Source organism: Prunus mume, linkage group LG7 (assembly GCF_029339155.1).
Source record: "Prunus mume cultivar Tortuosa linkage group LG7, ASM2933915v1, whole genome shotgun sequence".
NCBI lineage: Eukaryota > Viridiplantae > Streptophyta > Magnoliopsida > Rosales > Rosaceae > Prunus > Prunus mume.
In genome coordinates, this window is record NC_142704.1 from 8,153,626 (window position 1) to 8,170,973 (window position 17,348).

The 17,348-nt window shown below is 38.6% G+C and overlaps 2 protein-coding genes across 2 annotated transcripts; both read left to right on the forward strand.

The window, feature by feature from the left end:
- Nucleotides 1-49: 49 nt before the first annotated feature.
- LOC103338556 (Tetratricopeptide repeat (TPR)-like superfamily protein) lies at nucleotides 50-2,896 on the forward strand. Its single transcript, XM_008241769.3, has one exon. The coding sequence runs from the start codon at nucleotides 100-102 to the stop codon at nucleotides 2,029-2,031; it is 1,932 nt and encodes a 643-aa protein (XP_008239991.1). The 5' UTR covers nucleotides 50-99; the 3' UTR covers nucleotides 2,032-2,896.
- Nucleotides 2,803-5,383, forward strand: LOC103338515 (alpha/beta-Hydrolases superfamily protein). The gene is made up of 4 exons (XM_008241728.2): nucleotides 2,803-2,982; nucleotides 3,634-3,949; nucleotides 4,287-4,446; nucleotides 4,745-5,383. The coding sequence occupies exons 1-4, from the start codon at nucleotides 2,803-2,805 to the stop codon at nucleotides 5,202-5,204; spliced, it is 1,116 nt and encodes a 371-aa protein (XP_008239950.2). The 3' UTR covers nucleotides 5,205-5,383.
- Nucleotides 5,384-17,348: the final 11,965 nt, after the last annotated feature.

A 17,348-nucleotide genomic window follows, 5' to 3' on the forward strand; every position in this document is an offset into this window, starting at 1 on the left:
TTTCTATTAATTGGAGTGGCATTAGTGCAATCAACGGCTACTTAAAAGAAACCGCGGAAAAAATCCGCGTCTTTGAACTATGGAGAGCGAGAGCTGAGAATGAACACCGCCGAACAGCTCTGCGTGTCTCTATTGAGCAAGTGCAAGACCCTCAAAACCGTGAAGCAAGTCCACGCCTTCGTGTGCAAGACCGGCCTAGATGCCCATCCTTTGGTCTCTGGCAAACTCCTCCTCCACTGCGCGGTCACAATCTCCGGTGCTCTCGAATATGCTCGCCGTCTGCTCCTTCATTTTCGAAACCCAGATGCTTTCATGTACAACACGCTCATTCGTGGGTTCGCTGAATCTGATACCCCGCACAATGCGTTTGATGTGTTCGTTGAAATGCACCGGAAATTGATCGACCCGCTTGATAGCTTTTCTTTCGCGTTTATACTCAAGGCGGCGGCCAATTGCCGGTCTTTGAGAGATGGGATGCAGCTGCATTGTCAAGCTTTGACTCATGGGCTTGATACCCATCTTTTTGTTGGAACAACGATTATCAGTATGTATGCTGAATGTGGGATTGTCAGCTTTGCACGCAAAGTGTTTGAGGAGATGTCTGATCCAAATGTGGTGGCTTGGAATGCGATTCTTACCGCGTGTTTTAGGTGTGGGGATGTGGAGGGAGCGGAAACAATGTTTGATCGTATGCCTTTGAGGAATTTGACCTCGTGGAATGTTTTGCTTGCAGGGTATGTGAAAGCGGATGAGCTTGAGCTGGCTAAGAAGGCGTTTTTTAGGATGCCGATGAAAGATGATGTCTCTTGGAGTACTATGATTGTTGGGTATGCTCAGAGTGGTTGTTTTGATGAGGCTTTTGGGTTTTTCAGGGAACTACAGGGGGAAGGAATTAGACCCAATGAGGCGAGCTTGACTGGGGTTCTCTCTGCGTGTGCACAAGCTGGGGCATTTGAGTTTGGCAAAATTCTACATGGGTTAGTAGAGAAGGCTGGTTTTCTTTGGATGATTTCAGTCAATAATGCACTCCTGGATACGTACTCTAAATCTGGAAATGTGGACATGGCTCGGTTGGTCTTTAAAAGGATGCCGGAGAAAAAGAGTATTATTTCTTGGACTTCAATGATAGCGGGGCTTGCAATGCATGGTTATGGCAAAGAAGCAATACAAGTTTTCCATGATATGGAAGCATCTGGATTTAGGCCTGATGGGATCACCTTCATTTCAGTTTTGTATGCTTGTAGTCATGCTGGTTTGATCGATGAAGGATGTGAGTATTTCTCTAAGATGAGATACTTGTATGGTATAGAACCAGCTATTGAACATTACGGTTGTATGGTAGATCTATATGGTCGAGCTGGTAAACTGCAAAAGGCCTATGATTTTGTTAGTCAATTGCCAATGTCTCCAAATGCTGTTATTTGGCGAACTCTTCTTGGGGCTTGTAGCGTTCATGGTAATGTTGAGTTGGCAGAACAAGTGAAGGAAGTGCTCTCCAAACTCGACCCTGAAAATTCAGGTGACCACGTTCTCTTGTCAAATGTATATGCTGTTGCAGGGAATTGGAAGGATGTTGCTGCTGTAAGAAGATCAATGGCTGACCAGAGGATTAAGAAAACTCCAGGATGGAGTGTGATTGAAGTTGATAAGGTCGTGTATAGTTTTACGGCTGGTGAAAAATCAAATAAGATTACACAAGAGGCTTATGAGAAGCTAAGGGAGATAATGTTAAAGATAAGGGTTGATGGAGGTTATGTTCCAGAGGTTGGGAGTGTTTTGCATGACATAGAAGAAGAGGATAAAGAAGATTCAGTGTTCAGGCACAGTGAGAAACTTGCTGTAGCTTTTGGCTTGGCAAGACTGCGGGTAGGAATGAATATAAGGATTGTGAAGAATTTACGAGTCTGTAGGGACTGTCATATGGTGATGAAGTTGATTTCTAAGGTTTATAGATTGGAGATCGTAGTGAGAGACAGAAGCCGTTTTCACTCCTTCAAGGACGGCTCTTGTTCTTGCAAAGATTACTGGTGAGTGGCAACTGACGAAGTTCTTGAAGAAGTATAGCTCCTATAAGTTAAGAGAGATCAAAGTCATGGAAGTATATATACTGACACGGATACGCAAGACAAGAAGGAACGCCAAGAATTTGTCCTTGAGTCACATTACTGATCAAAAATTTCAACAATTGGTTCAAAGGAGGCAGGGGAAATGATGAAAACTGAAAATGAACTTCTAAAACAACAAGGAGCAACTGAGTACTTAGTAGGCAGATGGAAAAATTGAAGTACTGGCAGATTTTCATTCAAGTACACCCATTTGGTTGTTGTCAACAATTTTCTTCATTCTTTTGAACCCCCAAAATGTGTACAGATTATACACGCTAGGAATTTTCTTCAAAGCCGGAGCATTTCAGGTGCGATGTTTGTAAACGTTCGTAATGAACAGAGGAAGCAGATATTTTTGGAAATATCCCAAGCTGTTAGGTGAGAAAAACGGAAGACACGTAACGTTTGGCGGGAGGGAGACCAACGGCGCTATATGGAGAAAAAGTGAACAAATTTATTTCTTAGCTGGTGCTGAGTGATATTTCCAAAACTATTGTGGACACTACTGATATATTCATATTTCTCATCTGACGCTGAGTGTGGACTGCTGAGCAGAGATACTTGATATTTTTCCACAGCAGAAAATCTCAGTAAAAGCCAGTGGTCAGCATCTTCCGCCGCAACCTCATTTACCCAAAAACCCAAGACCCAAAGCCCCCGCCCGTAATCCTTCTTTCTCAATTTCTGCACCATATCCATGGCGCTCTCTGCAGCATTCTACACATCTTCACAACCATCCCGTGCTCCTTTGTGCAGAACTCGTAAACCCAATTTCTCTCAGACTGCTTGCTTCCAGAAAACCCTAACAATTAGGGCTTCAACCACCCTGGACTACTCCAAGCTCACTGTGGGTGATAAATCTTCAGCCCCATCAAAGGTCAGAGACCCAATTGTACTTTTTCGTTGTTCTTACTTTGTCATTTTGCCCATGGGTTTCAAAGTTGAGGTTTGGATTGTGGCTTCTATGCTTCTACGTATGTACGAATCATTAATGTATTGGAATTTGGAAACTTGAGAAAATTGGATGAATTTGAAAATGAGCTGGGGGAATTCACAAAACTAACCAAGAAAAATTGGATTAAAGTGCTTACATATCTAAATGAAAAATTGGATTTCGGAAAAGATTTGAATTAGTTTTCTTTCTGAAGTATTGAATTGAAGTTTACATTTCTACCACCCGAGAGAAGAGACTCATTTTATTATCAATGTGAAACACAAGTTAATATTATCTTAAATTCCATGAAAAATTAGATGGAACGGTTCTATTTTATTCTGTACATGTGTACCTTTGTGTATCAGTCACTGAACCAAATATCACTAGGAGTGGATGTCACTGGTAACAAACAACATTTTGGAAACTAAAATTTTGTTAATTGCAAGGATATAGGGATCAGTTTATAAAGAAACACATTGATGTTAAAATCCAGTCAACTAATGTTATTGTGTTTGGCATTTTCTTTCTAATAATTATTTGTCGAGTCCAGTATTATGTGTTGTCAGCCTGACAAATGATTGTACTTTGTTTCAGAGCAATAGTTGGCAATGGAAATTCAAGGAAAATTCTATTAACATCTACTATGAGGAGCATGAAAAGGAGAAAGAGGGTCCTTCTAAGAACATCCTTATGATACCAACCATTTCTGATGTAAGCACTGTCGAAGAATGGAGATCAGTAGCAAGTAATCTTGTTCAGCAAGATGGTAATATTAATTGGCGAGCAACCATTGTTGATTGGCCAGGTCTGGGGTACTCTGATAGGCCAAAGATGGACTACACTGCTGATGTCATGGAGAAATTTCTGGTTGACTTCATCAATGCACCTGATGGTCCTATAAGCGGCTCAGGTTGATGAGTAACTACTGTTCTTTGGTTAATGATATTATGAAGATACCACTACTGTTTATCTGCATTCTATTTAGAGCATTCTTAGCATGATGTACACATCTTGTTCCATCATGCATGTGTTAAGGTACTCGACCTTCTTAACTACATATAGTTACTTGAAACACATCATGCTTCCCAACCCCCATCGAATGAGGGAAAAAAGTAAATTTACTGATTGTTTTACTTTGTTAGTGCTTATTGCCTCAATCAGGACCTTTTTTTTTTTTTTTTTCTTTATGCGGTCAGCCTTTTCTTTTCTTAAAGTTTACTTGCTAATAATCTCTTGCTATCAACCAGAAAATGATTTTGTAGTATTTGGAGGAGGGCACGCCGCCACTTTAACTATTCGTGCTGTAAAATGTGGTGCGGTGAAACCTAAAGCCATTGCTGCTATTGCACCCACCTGGGCTGGTCCCCTTCCTATTGTGTTTGGTCGAGATTCTAGCATGGAAACAAGGTATTCTATCTGAAAACATATATTAAATGATTCTAGTTGTTGACAATTGAGCTGTAATTGGGAACCCAAATTGTGGATAACTATTCTGCAGAAATATCTACGGTGCAAGACCATTAAGTCATATCACTCCATGTTATTGTGTGATAATATGTAGTTGGTCCATTTTAAAGATTTTAATATAGATGTCTTTAATATAGATGTCTTTAAGGGAAAGTGCTACTTTTCCTATGTAAGTAAGCACCAGTTTTTTCTTGATCTATGACCTGACTGATATCTCCTTTTGTTAACAAATTTTCAGGTATGGACTGCTTAGGGGCACCTTACGAGCCCCTGCTGTGGGCTGGATGATGTATAACATGCTTGTCAGCAATGAGAAGTCAATTGAATCTCAGTACAAATCACATGTCTATTCAAATCCGGACAATGTGACTCCTGGAATTATCGAAAGCCGATACGCACTGACCAAGCAGAAAGGAGCTCGCTATGTACCTGCTGCTTTCTTGACTGGTCTCCTTGATCCTGTACAAACACGAGAGGAATTTGTTGGACTCTTTGCAGACATGGGCAGCCAGAAGATCCCAGTTCTTGTCCTGTCGACTGAAGGATCTCCAAAGAGGTCAAAAGCAGAGATGGAAGCTCTGAGGGAAGCTGAGGGAGTAAGTAAGTTTGTTGAGGTTCCAGGTGCTCTACTTCCTCAAGAGGAGTATCCTGCTATGGTTGCAGAGGAGCTTTACAAGTTCTTACTAGAAAACTTTTGAATTGAAAAACTGAAGTTCGTTTTAGGTTGACAGTTGTATGGTTTCCCTATACCACAGTTTTCCCACAGGTTGTGCTACACTGGTAATTTATGCCCGTAAGAAAGATTGGATGCCAATATGCATCTGTACAAACATTTTTCTCATTCTTTTAATGATGAACTTGTGCAAATTTATATGTACTTCTCTGGTCACTATATTTATATTCACTTTATCTACTCTAAGATAATTCAGATTCCACTTTTATATGTGGTTGTTTTTAGCAGACATGAAATCTGTTCGGCTATGAGAAAGGGCCACTGTTTAGCCCAATAAAGGCAAAGGCAAAAACTAACAAATAGCCGTAGGCTATCGCCTGCCTAAGGCATAAGAGGCTAGCTATGACCCAAATTGGCCAAGTTATCAGCGGCTGCATTGAGGATGAGAACCCAAAATCTCTTTCTTTCTTTCTTTTTGGTCGAACCCAAAATCTCTTTCAGGAGCTGTCTGTGCCACATGAACCCTAATTAAGCAGAAAAACTTTCTTATAATAGGGATAGCACTATTTCACTATCCCCGGCCAATAATGCAATGACACGTGGAAAAGTTATCATGCATGTCATTGCGCTATTGGCCAGGAATAGCAAAAAGTGGTATCCCCGTTGCATGAAAGCAATGGCGGACTCAGGAATTTTTATAGGGGTAGGGTAAATTTTATTTTTTACAGGAGATATATTATAAACCTTTTTTTTCTCTTGAAACAAAAATGTAAATAAAATTTTATAAATCAAATAAGGCCACATTACGACCAAATATAACAGAAAGAAGTACAAAATATAAATAAATATCAAATCAAACATTGTTCAACTACTTGAGATCCGAATTGAGTAAGTTCCTTGGGAATTGAAGTATCAACTTCAGATGCAGAAGGTGTATCCTTGTTTTCGTTACCACTTTTTTTGAAAAATGAATAAATAGTTTTTCCTCTCTTTGTCGGTCAATTATTATCATGTGACATGATATCCTAACAAAAAACGCTAGACACCAAAAATCATATATACTAATTAATAATTCAAGTTGCAAAAATAAAACATATATAACAATCCCCAAAAGTTTTCACCCAAACTCTAAATCATAAAAACTTAACAACAACAATTAAAATTGAAAATTGAAAAAATAAAAAAGAGAAAAACTTACCAAGATTGAAGAACCCACTGAAGACAGGTTGGTACAATTTTTTAGAGAGGGAGAACTATTTCTTCTAGGCTCTGAAGGTTCAAATATGGCATTTTGCATTGCTAGAAGAAAAATTATGATGTTTGCTTCTAATCAAATTTATATAGGTTATGTCAACGATGGTTGGTTCAGTTGGTAAGGTCCATGCACTGTGTGTAGCCCCACAAGTGTTCAAGTCTGGCTGCCAGCAGTTCTTGTTGGTGCGTGTTGAGGCCCAAAAATCCAAGGACTAAGCCCAAGATTATTCTTAGCCCAACGCGAATAAATTGATCGCGAAAGAAACCTAACTGAGACATAAGAGAAATTATGGGATGCACCCACATAAGTCGTGGGTCATGCGTCATGCCTAGCAAACATGCGCAAAAGAATAAAAAATGCACCAGATTTATAAATTCACGCTCCCCAACCTATCCAATGCCACTTGGCCCGATCATAGCTTATTGCGGTACAACAAAACGCAAGCACAAGCATGTTAAATAAACACGCGATGCCATCTAAAAAACCATTATTTCAATATCAAGCCATACTACAAGCTTTAGTGGGCCCAAGCCACATAATTACCTAGGGCTTGCTGAGAAGGTTGTGGTATGGAGGGAAACAAGCAATCACAAAGCCCATTGAGGGTTCGAGGAGCAAAAGTTTTAGGCCACTTGGGAGCATTAAAACTCAAGCCCGTTCATCGGGCTCAAACACATGGGTTAGCATGAGAGAGGGGAAAAAGTGATCTAATGCCTTAGGAAGATATCTAGTAGTCTGCTATAACACTTAGACAAGCCCATATCAATAAAATGCCCAAATTAAATAAGTCATTTCCAGCAGCTTGACTAAAACCCATTAGACGCTGGAAATAATATGCTAAAAACTCAATACTGTACACATAAGCCCAGCCCAATGATTTGTAAAAATCTGTCATTGTGCTTCACCCTTGTCAGAACTCCAAGATGGTCAATGAGGAGCCATGACCGAAGGAAATCTATGAATATAGGAAGAATACCCATCGGACAAAAGACTTTACCCACCTTATTTCTACGTAGAGAACTAGGCTTATTTTAAATAGAGAGCTAGAATATTATTTACTTTACCTATGACTTAAACCACTACATTGGAGTGTCCGCCCTTGCATCAAAGTCTCTCAATACCTAGTATAAATTGTACTACATGCATCAATCAACATTAGGGCACACAGTTTTGTGTATAAATTGTTCAAATTTTCTATCATATTTAAGTCCACAATCTGTTCTGATTAGGACTTAGGCATGCTTAATGAGACCGATCGATGTCTAGTAGTTAGCAATCATATCTAAAACCCTGTCTACACTAGTTTGATTAAGAAAGTAGTTAATGTCTGCATATTGGAATGGAAAAATGCATCTGTGTGATTAGTATAACGATGGCTTTGATCTACTGAAACTTGTACCTGCTGCTTTCTTGACTGGTCTCGCTATGTACCTGCTGCTTTCTTGACTGGTCTCCTTGACCCTGTACAAACACGAGAGGAATTTGTTAGATTGCAGACATGGGCGGCCAGAAGATCCCAGTTCTTGTCCTGTCGACTGAAGGATCTCCAAAGAGGTCAAAAGCAGAGATGGAAGCTCTGAGGGAAGCTGAGGGAGTAAGTAAGTTTGTTGAGGTTCCAGGTGCTCTACTTCCTCAAGAGGAGTATCCTGCTAAGGTTGCAGAGGAGCTTTACAAGTTCTTACAAGAAACCTTTTGAATTGAAAAGCTGAAGTTCGTTTTAGGTTGGCAGTTGTATGGTTTCCCTATACCACAGTTTTCCCACAGGTTGTGCAACACTGGTAATTTATGCCCGTAAGAAAGATTGGATGCCAATATGCATCTGTACAAACATTTTTCTCTTTCTTTTAATGATGAACTTGTGCAAATTTATATGTACTTCTCTGGTCACTATATTTATTTACACTTTATCTACTCTAAGATAATTCAGATTCCACTTTTATATGTGGTTGTTTTTAGCAGACGTGAAATCCGTTCAGCTGAGAGAAAGGGCCACTGTTTAGCCCAATAAAGGCAAAGGCAAAAACTAACAAATAGCCGTGGGCTATGGCCCGCCTAAGGTATAAGAGCAACTCCATATTATATAGTAGAGCACTATTCACTTGAATAGTGGTTGCTCTAAAATCAATTTTGTGTTTCACCCATTGCTAAAAGCGATTATTTATTTTTGTTTTATTCACAATTTTATTTACCTTAATAATTAATGTGGATAATATTTTGGATAAGATTTACGGGTTCCTACGTGTCAAGACTATTCATAATCAGATAAAATTTTGAGATAAGATTTTTTGGTTCAAATTTCGAATGAATTTCAAAATTCAAATTTCAAATAAATTTTTGGGTTCAAATTTCGAATGAATTTCAAAATTCAAATTTCGGATGAATTTCAAAAATCAAATTTCAGATACATTTGGGTTCAAATTTCGGATGAATTTCAAAATTCAAATTTCAGATAAAATTGGGTTCAAATTTCGGATGAATTTCAAATTTCAGATAAGATTTTCATCCAATGAAATCAAGCCACGTGGCATCTTTATCTTGCCAAATTTTTCTATAAAACCAAAGGCTCACCTCATACCTCTCACACCACATCTTTCAATATTTTCATTTCTTAGAGTTTAGCATTCATACTCCATTCATTCTCAATGGAAGAATATAGGAGATGCTTGGAGAGGCATGAGAGAGAAAGAAAGGAGAGAAACCGTAGAGCCGATGAAATCAATGAGTTGTAGAGGCAAGTTGATGAACAAGTTCTCATAGCAGTGGCAATGGAAGAGGAAGAGAACCAAGGTCGCCGCCGTGGTTCACAAGTCGGCCGTCGCCGGAATGTGGACAGACATAGGCATTCTCGGGGTAAGAATCTTTTGGAAGATTATTTTATCCCAACTGCTTTGTACAATGATGTTGATTTTCGAAGGCGATTTAGAATGCAACCCCACTTGTTCAATAAAATCATGCATGATATTTGCAATTATGATGCATATTTTGTTCAAAAGTGTGATGCTACTGGGGTTTTGGGCCTTCTGCCGGAGCAAAAGCTTACAGCTTTATACGCATGTTGGCGTATGGAGCATCTGCTGAATCAGGTGGATGAGGTTGCCCGAATGGGGAAGTCCACTACGTTGGAGGCTTTGGTAAGATTTTGTGATGCAGTTGAAAACCTGTACACTAGGGACTACCTGCGTAGACCTACTCCCAGGGACCTCCAACGGCTTCTACAAAAGCCGAAGCTCGAGGATTTCCAGGAATGATTGGTAGCATCGACTGCATGCATTGGCAATGGAAGAATTGCCCAACTGCCTGGCAAGGTGATTACGGAAATAGGAAAGGCACAAAAAGTATCATCCTGGAAGCCGTTGCTGGCTTCGACACATGGGTTTGGCATGCTTTCTTTGGAGTTGCCGGAGCCCAAAATGACCTCAACGTCCTGGGTCAATCTCCGGTCTTCAACGATGTTTTGAGCGGCCAAGGCCCCAATATTACCTATGAAGTCAACAATACAGTCTACCAGACGGGGTATTATCTAGCTGACGGTATCTACCCAAGGTGGACCACATTTGTCAAATCCATTCCGAATCCCCGATCCCATAAGCAAAAATTATTTGCTACTTATCAAGAAGGATACAGGAAAGATGTCGAAAGGTGTTTTGGCATCCTTCAAGCTCGATGGTTAATTGTCCGAGGTGCGGCCCGTATGTTTGATGAGGAGATCCTCCGGAGCATTATGATGACTTGCATCATCCTCCATAATATGATTGTGGAGGATGAGTACGATTATGATGCTGGAGAGGTCTATGAACCGGATCCAATGAACACGGCCTTGACCCGGATTTATGAAAGGCCCATGGGGCCAAATGGAGAACCGTTTGAGCCGGAACCGTTGGTGAGGGACGATCGTATGATGACCCGGATGATAGATCGATATACAGAGATGCAATCTTCGTATATTCATGAAAGCCGTCAACTTGACTTGATAGAGCATTTATGGATGGTGAAAGGGAATGAAGATGAATGATGGAGCACAGATGCTTTGGTTATGTTTTAGGCCTTATGTTTTGGTTGTGTTGTTTAGTATTGCTTATGGTTTGGTTGTGTTGTTTTTTAATTTATTATTGTGCCTTGTTTGTAGTTTTTGTTTTGGTTTTAATTATGTTTTGTTTGGTGTATGGAATATGTTGAATAAAATTGTCTTTTATTGAAGGCTTTGTTTATTAAATAAAGAAATCCAATACAAGTCATTAAGAATTACTACTACTAAAATAAAAAACTTCAAGTACACCAACTTTAATAGAAAACAAGAAAATTAAAAATACATAAAAGGTATGCCAACTAATTTAATGGTTTTGATCATTTAACCAATCCGTGTTGCTAGGCCCATCATCCTGGAAAAGTCTTCTTCTCATAACATCCCTTCGTTCTAGCTTCCAATATTGTTTTGTATCAGGGGACATATGGCTTGTATCCATCGCCATAGTTTCCCGATCCGTCTTCTCCATATCTTTTTTGCGCAAATACTCCTTTTCTCGTGCACACTCGGCTTGAATTGCCACCTCCATATCTTGGCGTTTTTGCTCCAATTCAATTCTTATGCCGTTTTACCTTGCAATTTCCTCCAAAAATTTTGAATTATGATTGCTTGAATTACCCGTTTTCTTTGCCTTCGCAGCCTTTCGGCCAATGGGCCTCGGTTCCTTTGTGATGGGTGAGTCTTCACTCATAGGGGAATCGAGAGGTGAATCCGATGTCGTTGCATCACGGAGAGGCGTCTCGTTTAACACAACGTCGGGACCCGTTGGAATAATATTGAAGCGTTTACAGTATTTCACCACCTCCCAACATTCATGATGGGTGAATTTTTTTTTGCCACCCCCGGTTGCACCGAACCACATCTGTGCTTGAATGAGCTATTTAACAAAAAAATGGAAATGCAATAACTATTTAAAATATATTGGATATGCAAGTAACAAAATAAAAATAATGGAAATGCAATTAACCTTACAAATAAATTGGAAGTGCAAGAATTATGAAGAAACAATTGGAAATGCAATAAATATTAACAACATATTGAAAATGCAAGAAATATTAACAAAATATTTGAAATGCAATAAATATTAACAACATATTGAAAATGCAAGAAATATTAACAAAATATTTCAAATGCAAGAAATATTAACAAAATATTTGAAATGCAAGAAATATTAACAAAATATTGACAATACAATAAATATTAACAACATATATATATTAGGACATTAAACTTAATGATTACGAAAATTACAAAATACTTACTTCGTTAGTACGATTTTCCCCACTTCTATACAAGTTCATCGCTTTTGCCAAGCATCTCTCCATTTTGCCATCTCTTTGTTGAGAAGTTTCCACCTACTCGACAATGTCATTTCCGTACGAGTGGAGTCCGGAATTTTTTAAAATTCGGCATGAATTTTTTTCCACATATGGAAAAATTTCATCTCATTGCCTGACAAGGGACAATGACAAACTCGGAGCCAAGCCTCACACAAAGAAACATCTTCCATGGTGCTCCACGCCCCTCCGGTTTCAATAGAAGAAGCCATAAAAATAAAAACTAAAATTACAAGGTGAAAGAGATGAAAATGTTGAGTGAAGAGTGAAGAAAATGTTGAGTGAAGAGTGAAAAATATGTTGAGTAATTGTAGAAGTAGAATAAAATGTATGAGAATTGGTGTTGAAAGTGAAGGGTATTTATAGGTATTTATAGGAAAAAAAATCAGAATTTTTTAGGATTTTTTAGTATTTTTTAAAAAATTTCGATTTTTTTTCATAATTTTATTGTCCAAAAATCGCCAGCCGTTGGATTAACATTTGGAATCAAATCGGAGCGGGGGACTGCCACGTGGCTTCCACCCGTTGTGGTGGCGTCGTGGCGTCGGCGCGCGTTCAAATTTTTAACGTTGGCGCGTGCATTGCACGCGCCAACGTTAAAAATTTGAAAACCGCGCGACGACGCCACCGACGTCGTCATGACGTCACATCCACCGCGTTTTGGACTGGGCGAAGTTGCCTTGGGCGGCCACCGGGTTGGTGGGTCCCACACCCCGGGGGCTGCATGGCTGAACGACATTTTCGTTTTTCCCCCTCCCCTCGGGCTGGGCTGCATGGTTGGAATGGCTCTAAGAGGCTAGCTATGACCCAAATTGGCCTAGTGATTAGCGCCTACATTGAGAATGAACCCAAAATCTCTCTCTTTTTTTTTTTGGTCGAACCCAAAATCTCTTTCAGGAGCTGTCTGTGCCACATGAACCCTAATTAAGCAGAAAAAGTTTCTTATAATAGGGATAGCACTAGTTCGCTATCCCCGGTCAATAATGTAATGACATGTGGAAAAATTATCATGTGTGTCATTGGGCCATTGGCCGAGAATAGCAAAAAGTGGTATCCCCGTTACATAAAAGCAATGGCGGACTCAGGAATTTTTATAGGGGTAGGCTAAATTTTTATTTTTTATACGAGATATATTATAAACCTTTTTCTCTTGAAACAAAAAAGTAAATAAAATTTTATAAATCAAACAAGGCCACATTACAAGCAAATATAACACAAAGAAGTACAAAATATAAATAAATATCAAATCAAACACATTTTTCAACTACTTGATTTTTGAGTTGAGTAAGTTCCTTAGGAATTGAAGGATCAACATTACATGCAAAAGGTGTATCCTTGTTATCATTACCACTTTTTTTGAAGAATGAATAAATTAATAATTTTTCCTCTCTTTGTCGGTCAATTATCATCATGTGACATGATATCCTAACAAGAAACACTAGACACCAAAAATCATATATACTAATTAATAATTCAAGTTGCAAAAATAAAACATATATAACAATCCCCAAAAGTTTTTACCCAAACTCTAAATCATAAAAACTTAACAACAACAATTAAAATTGAAAACTGAATAAATAAAAAAGAGAAAAACTTACCAAGATTGACGAACCCACTGAAGATAGGTTGGTGCAATTTTTTAGAGGGGGAAAGCTATTTCTTCTAGGCTCTGAAGGTTCAAATATGGCGTTTTGGATGGCTAGAAGGAAAATTATGATGTTTGCTTCTAATCAAATTTATATAGGTTATGCCATCGAGGGTTGGTTTAGTTGGCAAGATCCATGCACTGTGTGTAGTCCCACCAGTGTTCAAGTCTCATTGCCAACAGTTCTCGTTGGTGCGCAATCTATAATTACCTACATAAATCCATATCAGTGGTAGCTAGCAGTTGGGTGCCACGCATAAGTCCTTCCGGCTCAAGGTTGTGGGTTTACCCTGATTCTAGTGGTGAGAGTTCGTAGCCAATCTCTCTCTAAACTTTCGATTATCAATATACATATGTGTGTGTGTGTGTGTGTTATGGATTGCATGTTTACTATTTCCTATATGCTTCAAGAGTGGGCTTATTTCTACATAGAGAGCTAGGCTTATTTTAAATAGAGGGCTAGACTATTATTTACTTTACCTATATTTGGCTTAAACCACTAAGACTACAAAAAAAATCAGCACTAGGTTGGAGTAGTGTCCGCCCTTGCATCAAAGTCTCTCTCCCAATGAAGACCGTTACTTGGGTCCTTAATTAATTAAACATATCAACTACAAATTAATTAAACAATATTGGACTTGATATCTAATCAGTACATATGACATATATGCTTATCTTATAATCAAAGTAAGACATTATTTCACATATAAAATAATAAGTTGTTTAAAGATGAAAAGTTGAAGTGGACTTTGTAGAGTTTGACACTTTTTGCCCTCTGCCATTTTCATATTGTTTGGATGTTTGATTGATTAATGTTTTCAAATAGTTCATCATTTCTTGCCTCTAATTATATTTTTAATGTTTATATTTAAATTATCTAGTGAAAAAAAAATGAGGTGAAAAAAATTCAAATTAAATGGATTGGTTCTTGGGCCCGAATGTGGCACGAGCACGAGCACGGGCACGGCACGAGCACGAGCACGGGCACGGCACGAGCCCGGCCCGGCCCGTTCAATATGGACATGGGCTTTGGGCTGGGCGGGATTAATAATTTTACTAAATGGGCGGCACGGCACGGCCCGATAAATTAAATGGGTCGGCCCGGCCCGACACGAAAACGTTAAAAGCACGAGTTTAAATGGGATGGGCCAGCCCGGCCCGTTTGACACCTATAGTTCGCTCAAACAGTTTAAATTCCATCAACCATTACGGCGAACAGCTGTTTATCTTGAGATAAATTGTTAAAGTCCTCACCAGTCTGAGGCAAGAAAAGAACTTACTTGGGAGATATTCCTCACCCAAATTCACAATCGTTTGTTTGCAGAAATCAGTAACTTGAGGCGCAAGTTATCTATTCCAAACTAAGTCTGCTAGAATTTTTATTGCTAGCATGGCACGCTCGCACACCAAAGAAAGTGACTTGTCGACCAGTTTATGGTTCTCAAGGCAGTGGGGAACTTTGCCCTTCCATCACAGGAGTAAACGCAAAACGGGCAAACACCTTGTTATCGTTACCACTTTTTTTGAAGAATGAATAAATAAATAATTTTTCCTCTCTTTGTCGGTCAATTATCATCATGTGACATGATATCCTAACAAGAAACACTAGACACCAAAAATCATATATACTAATTAATAATTCAAGTTGCAAAAATAAAACATATATAACAATCCCCAAAAGTTTTTACCCAAACTCTAAATCATAAAAACTTAACAACAACAATTAAAATTGAAAACTGAATAAATAAAAAAGAGAAAAACTTATCAAGATTGACGAACCCACTGAAGATAGGTTGGTACAATTTTTTAGAGGGGGAAAGCTATTTCTTCTAGGCTCTGAAGGTTCAAATATGGCGTTTTGGATGGCTAGAAGAAAAATTATGATGTTTGCTTCTAATCAAATTTATATAGGTTATGCCATCGAGGGTTGGTTTAGTTGGTAAGATCCATGCACTGTGTGTAGTCCCATCAGTGTTCAAGTCTCGCTGCCAACAGTTCTCGTTGGTGCGCAATCTGTAATTACCTACATAAATCCATATCAATGGTAGCTAGCAATTGGGTGCCACGCATAAGTCCTTCCGGCTCAAGGTTGTGGGTTTACCCTGACTCTAGTGGTGAGAGTTCGTAGCCAATCTCTCTCTAAACTTTCGATTATCAATATATGTGTGTGTGTGTGTGTGTATGTGTGTGTGTGTGTGTGTTATGGATTGCATGTTTACTATTTCCTATATGCTTCAAGAGTGGGCTTATTTCTACATAGAGAGCTAAGCTTATTTTAAATAGAGGGCTAGACTATTATTTACTTTACCTATATTTGGCTTAAACCACTAAGACTACAAAAAAAATCAGCACTAGGTTGGAGTGTCCGCCCTTGCATCAAAGTCTCTCCCAATTAAGACCGTTACTCCTAATACCCAATATAAATTGTACTACATACATCAATCAACATTAGGGCACACAGTTTTGTGGATAACAAAGATCCAACAAAAAACAAATCCAAAAATAGGATTTTATGTCTAATTTTTTGTCTTTTTCACAGCAATTGGATACCTAATGTCCGTAACTTTTGCACCTAATCCTAATGAAACTAGTAGTACATCCATTTTTTCTAGGTCAGCATAGAAATTGAAAATTGCATGTGTTCCACGACGTGGTTCAAATTTTCTATCATATTTAAGTCCACAATCTGTTCTGATTAGGACTTTGGCATGCTTAATGAGACCGATCGATGTCTAATGTAGTTAGCAATCCGATCTAAAACCCTGTTTACACTAGTTTGATTAAGAAAGTAGTTAATGTCTGCATATTGGAATGGAAAATGCATCTGTGTGATTAGTACACCGATGGCTTTGATCTACTGAAACTTGTTCAATGGCATGCCATGCAAAAATGATACAAGAGAGGGTTCATAACATAAGCTCACCAGGGCTCACTTTTCTCGATGACAACTCGATGGGGCTTGCAGTGGGTTGGTTTAGGTAATGGCTATGAGCTTAAAAGTAGAGAGTTTCCTTTCTATATTTGGCATTCTGGCTCTCTGAATTTGTAAGCTTTTCGAATATGGATACATTCATTATGCGTACAGTTGATTTTGTGGAAAAATATGTTATAAATGTAATAAGAACTGGAACAAACTTATATCACATCAATTATAATGTATATTTTAGTATCTGATTATTTGTGTAAATTAAAAACACGAGAGGGGAGTAGCATCTTTAGCCGGTGATGATATACGTAGTCTTTATAGCACCATTGACGTGGTGATCTGCCATAGGCCTGCACAACATTTTCCGCAGGGACTTATAGCCTTCATCAGTACTTCAAGTTCACTTAGGTTTTGACTTTTAATGATGTGATTTTTTGTGAAATTCAGATTAATGATTTATAGGTTTGGTTGTCCGAGAATGTATCAGTTTCATACATTTGTAAAAGAGATTGTATTACATTTTTTTTTTCTTTCTTTTTAATTTAGCATCGGATTCATCGAATTCTTGTCATAAATATGACAATAAACACAACGTTGACAATACTTAAAAAAAAAGATGGACACCCTTAACTAGGGTTTATAATTGTCTCAAACTAGAGTTATAAAATCCATTTAAGAAGATAATTATGTTCCCATTAATTAGAAATCGACAATCTGACGGCGAGGTAACCTAGAGCTTTCGGGCATCATATTTTCATATCATAAATCGCAACACTAGGTCAACACTTGTAGCTCTCCAAGATCACACCGCATTGAATCAATTGTCGGGCATCCATTCCAGAAGCGACTACGTGTCAACTCTTCACGTGGGGTAGGCACTGCTGATGTGATGTGATCTCCAAGCCTTCATTCTCTTCATCCAGTTCATCCTTCCTACTTCCTCCTCCTCCTCCTAATCTAAACAGGGCTTTGCCCAAGTCGA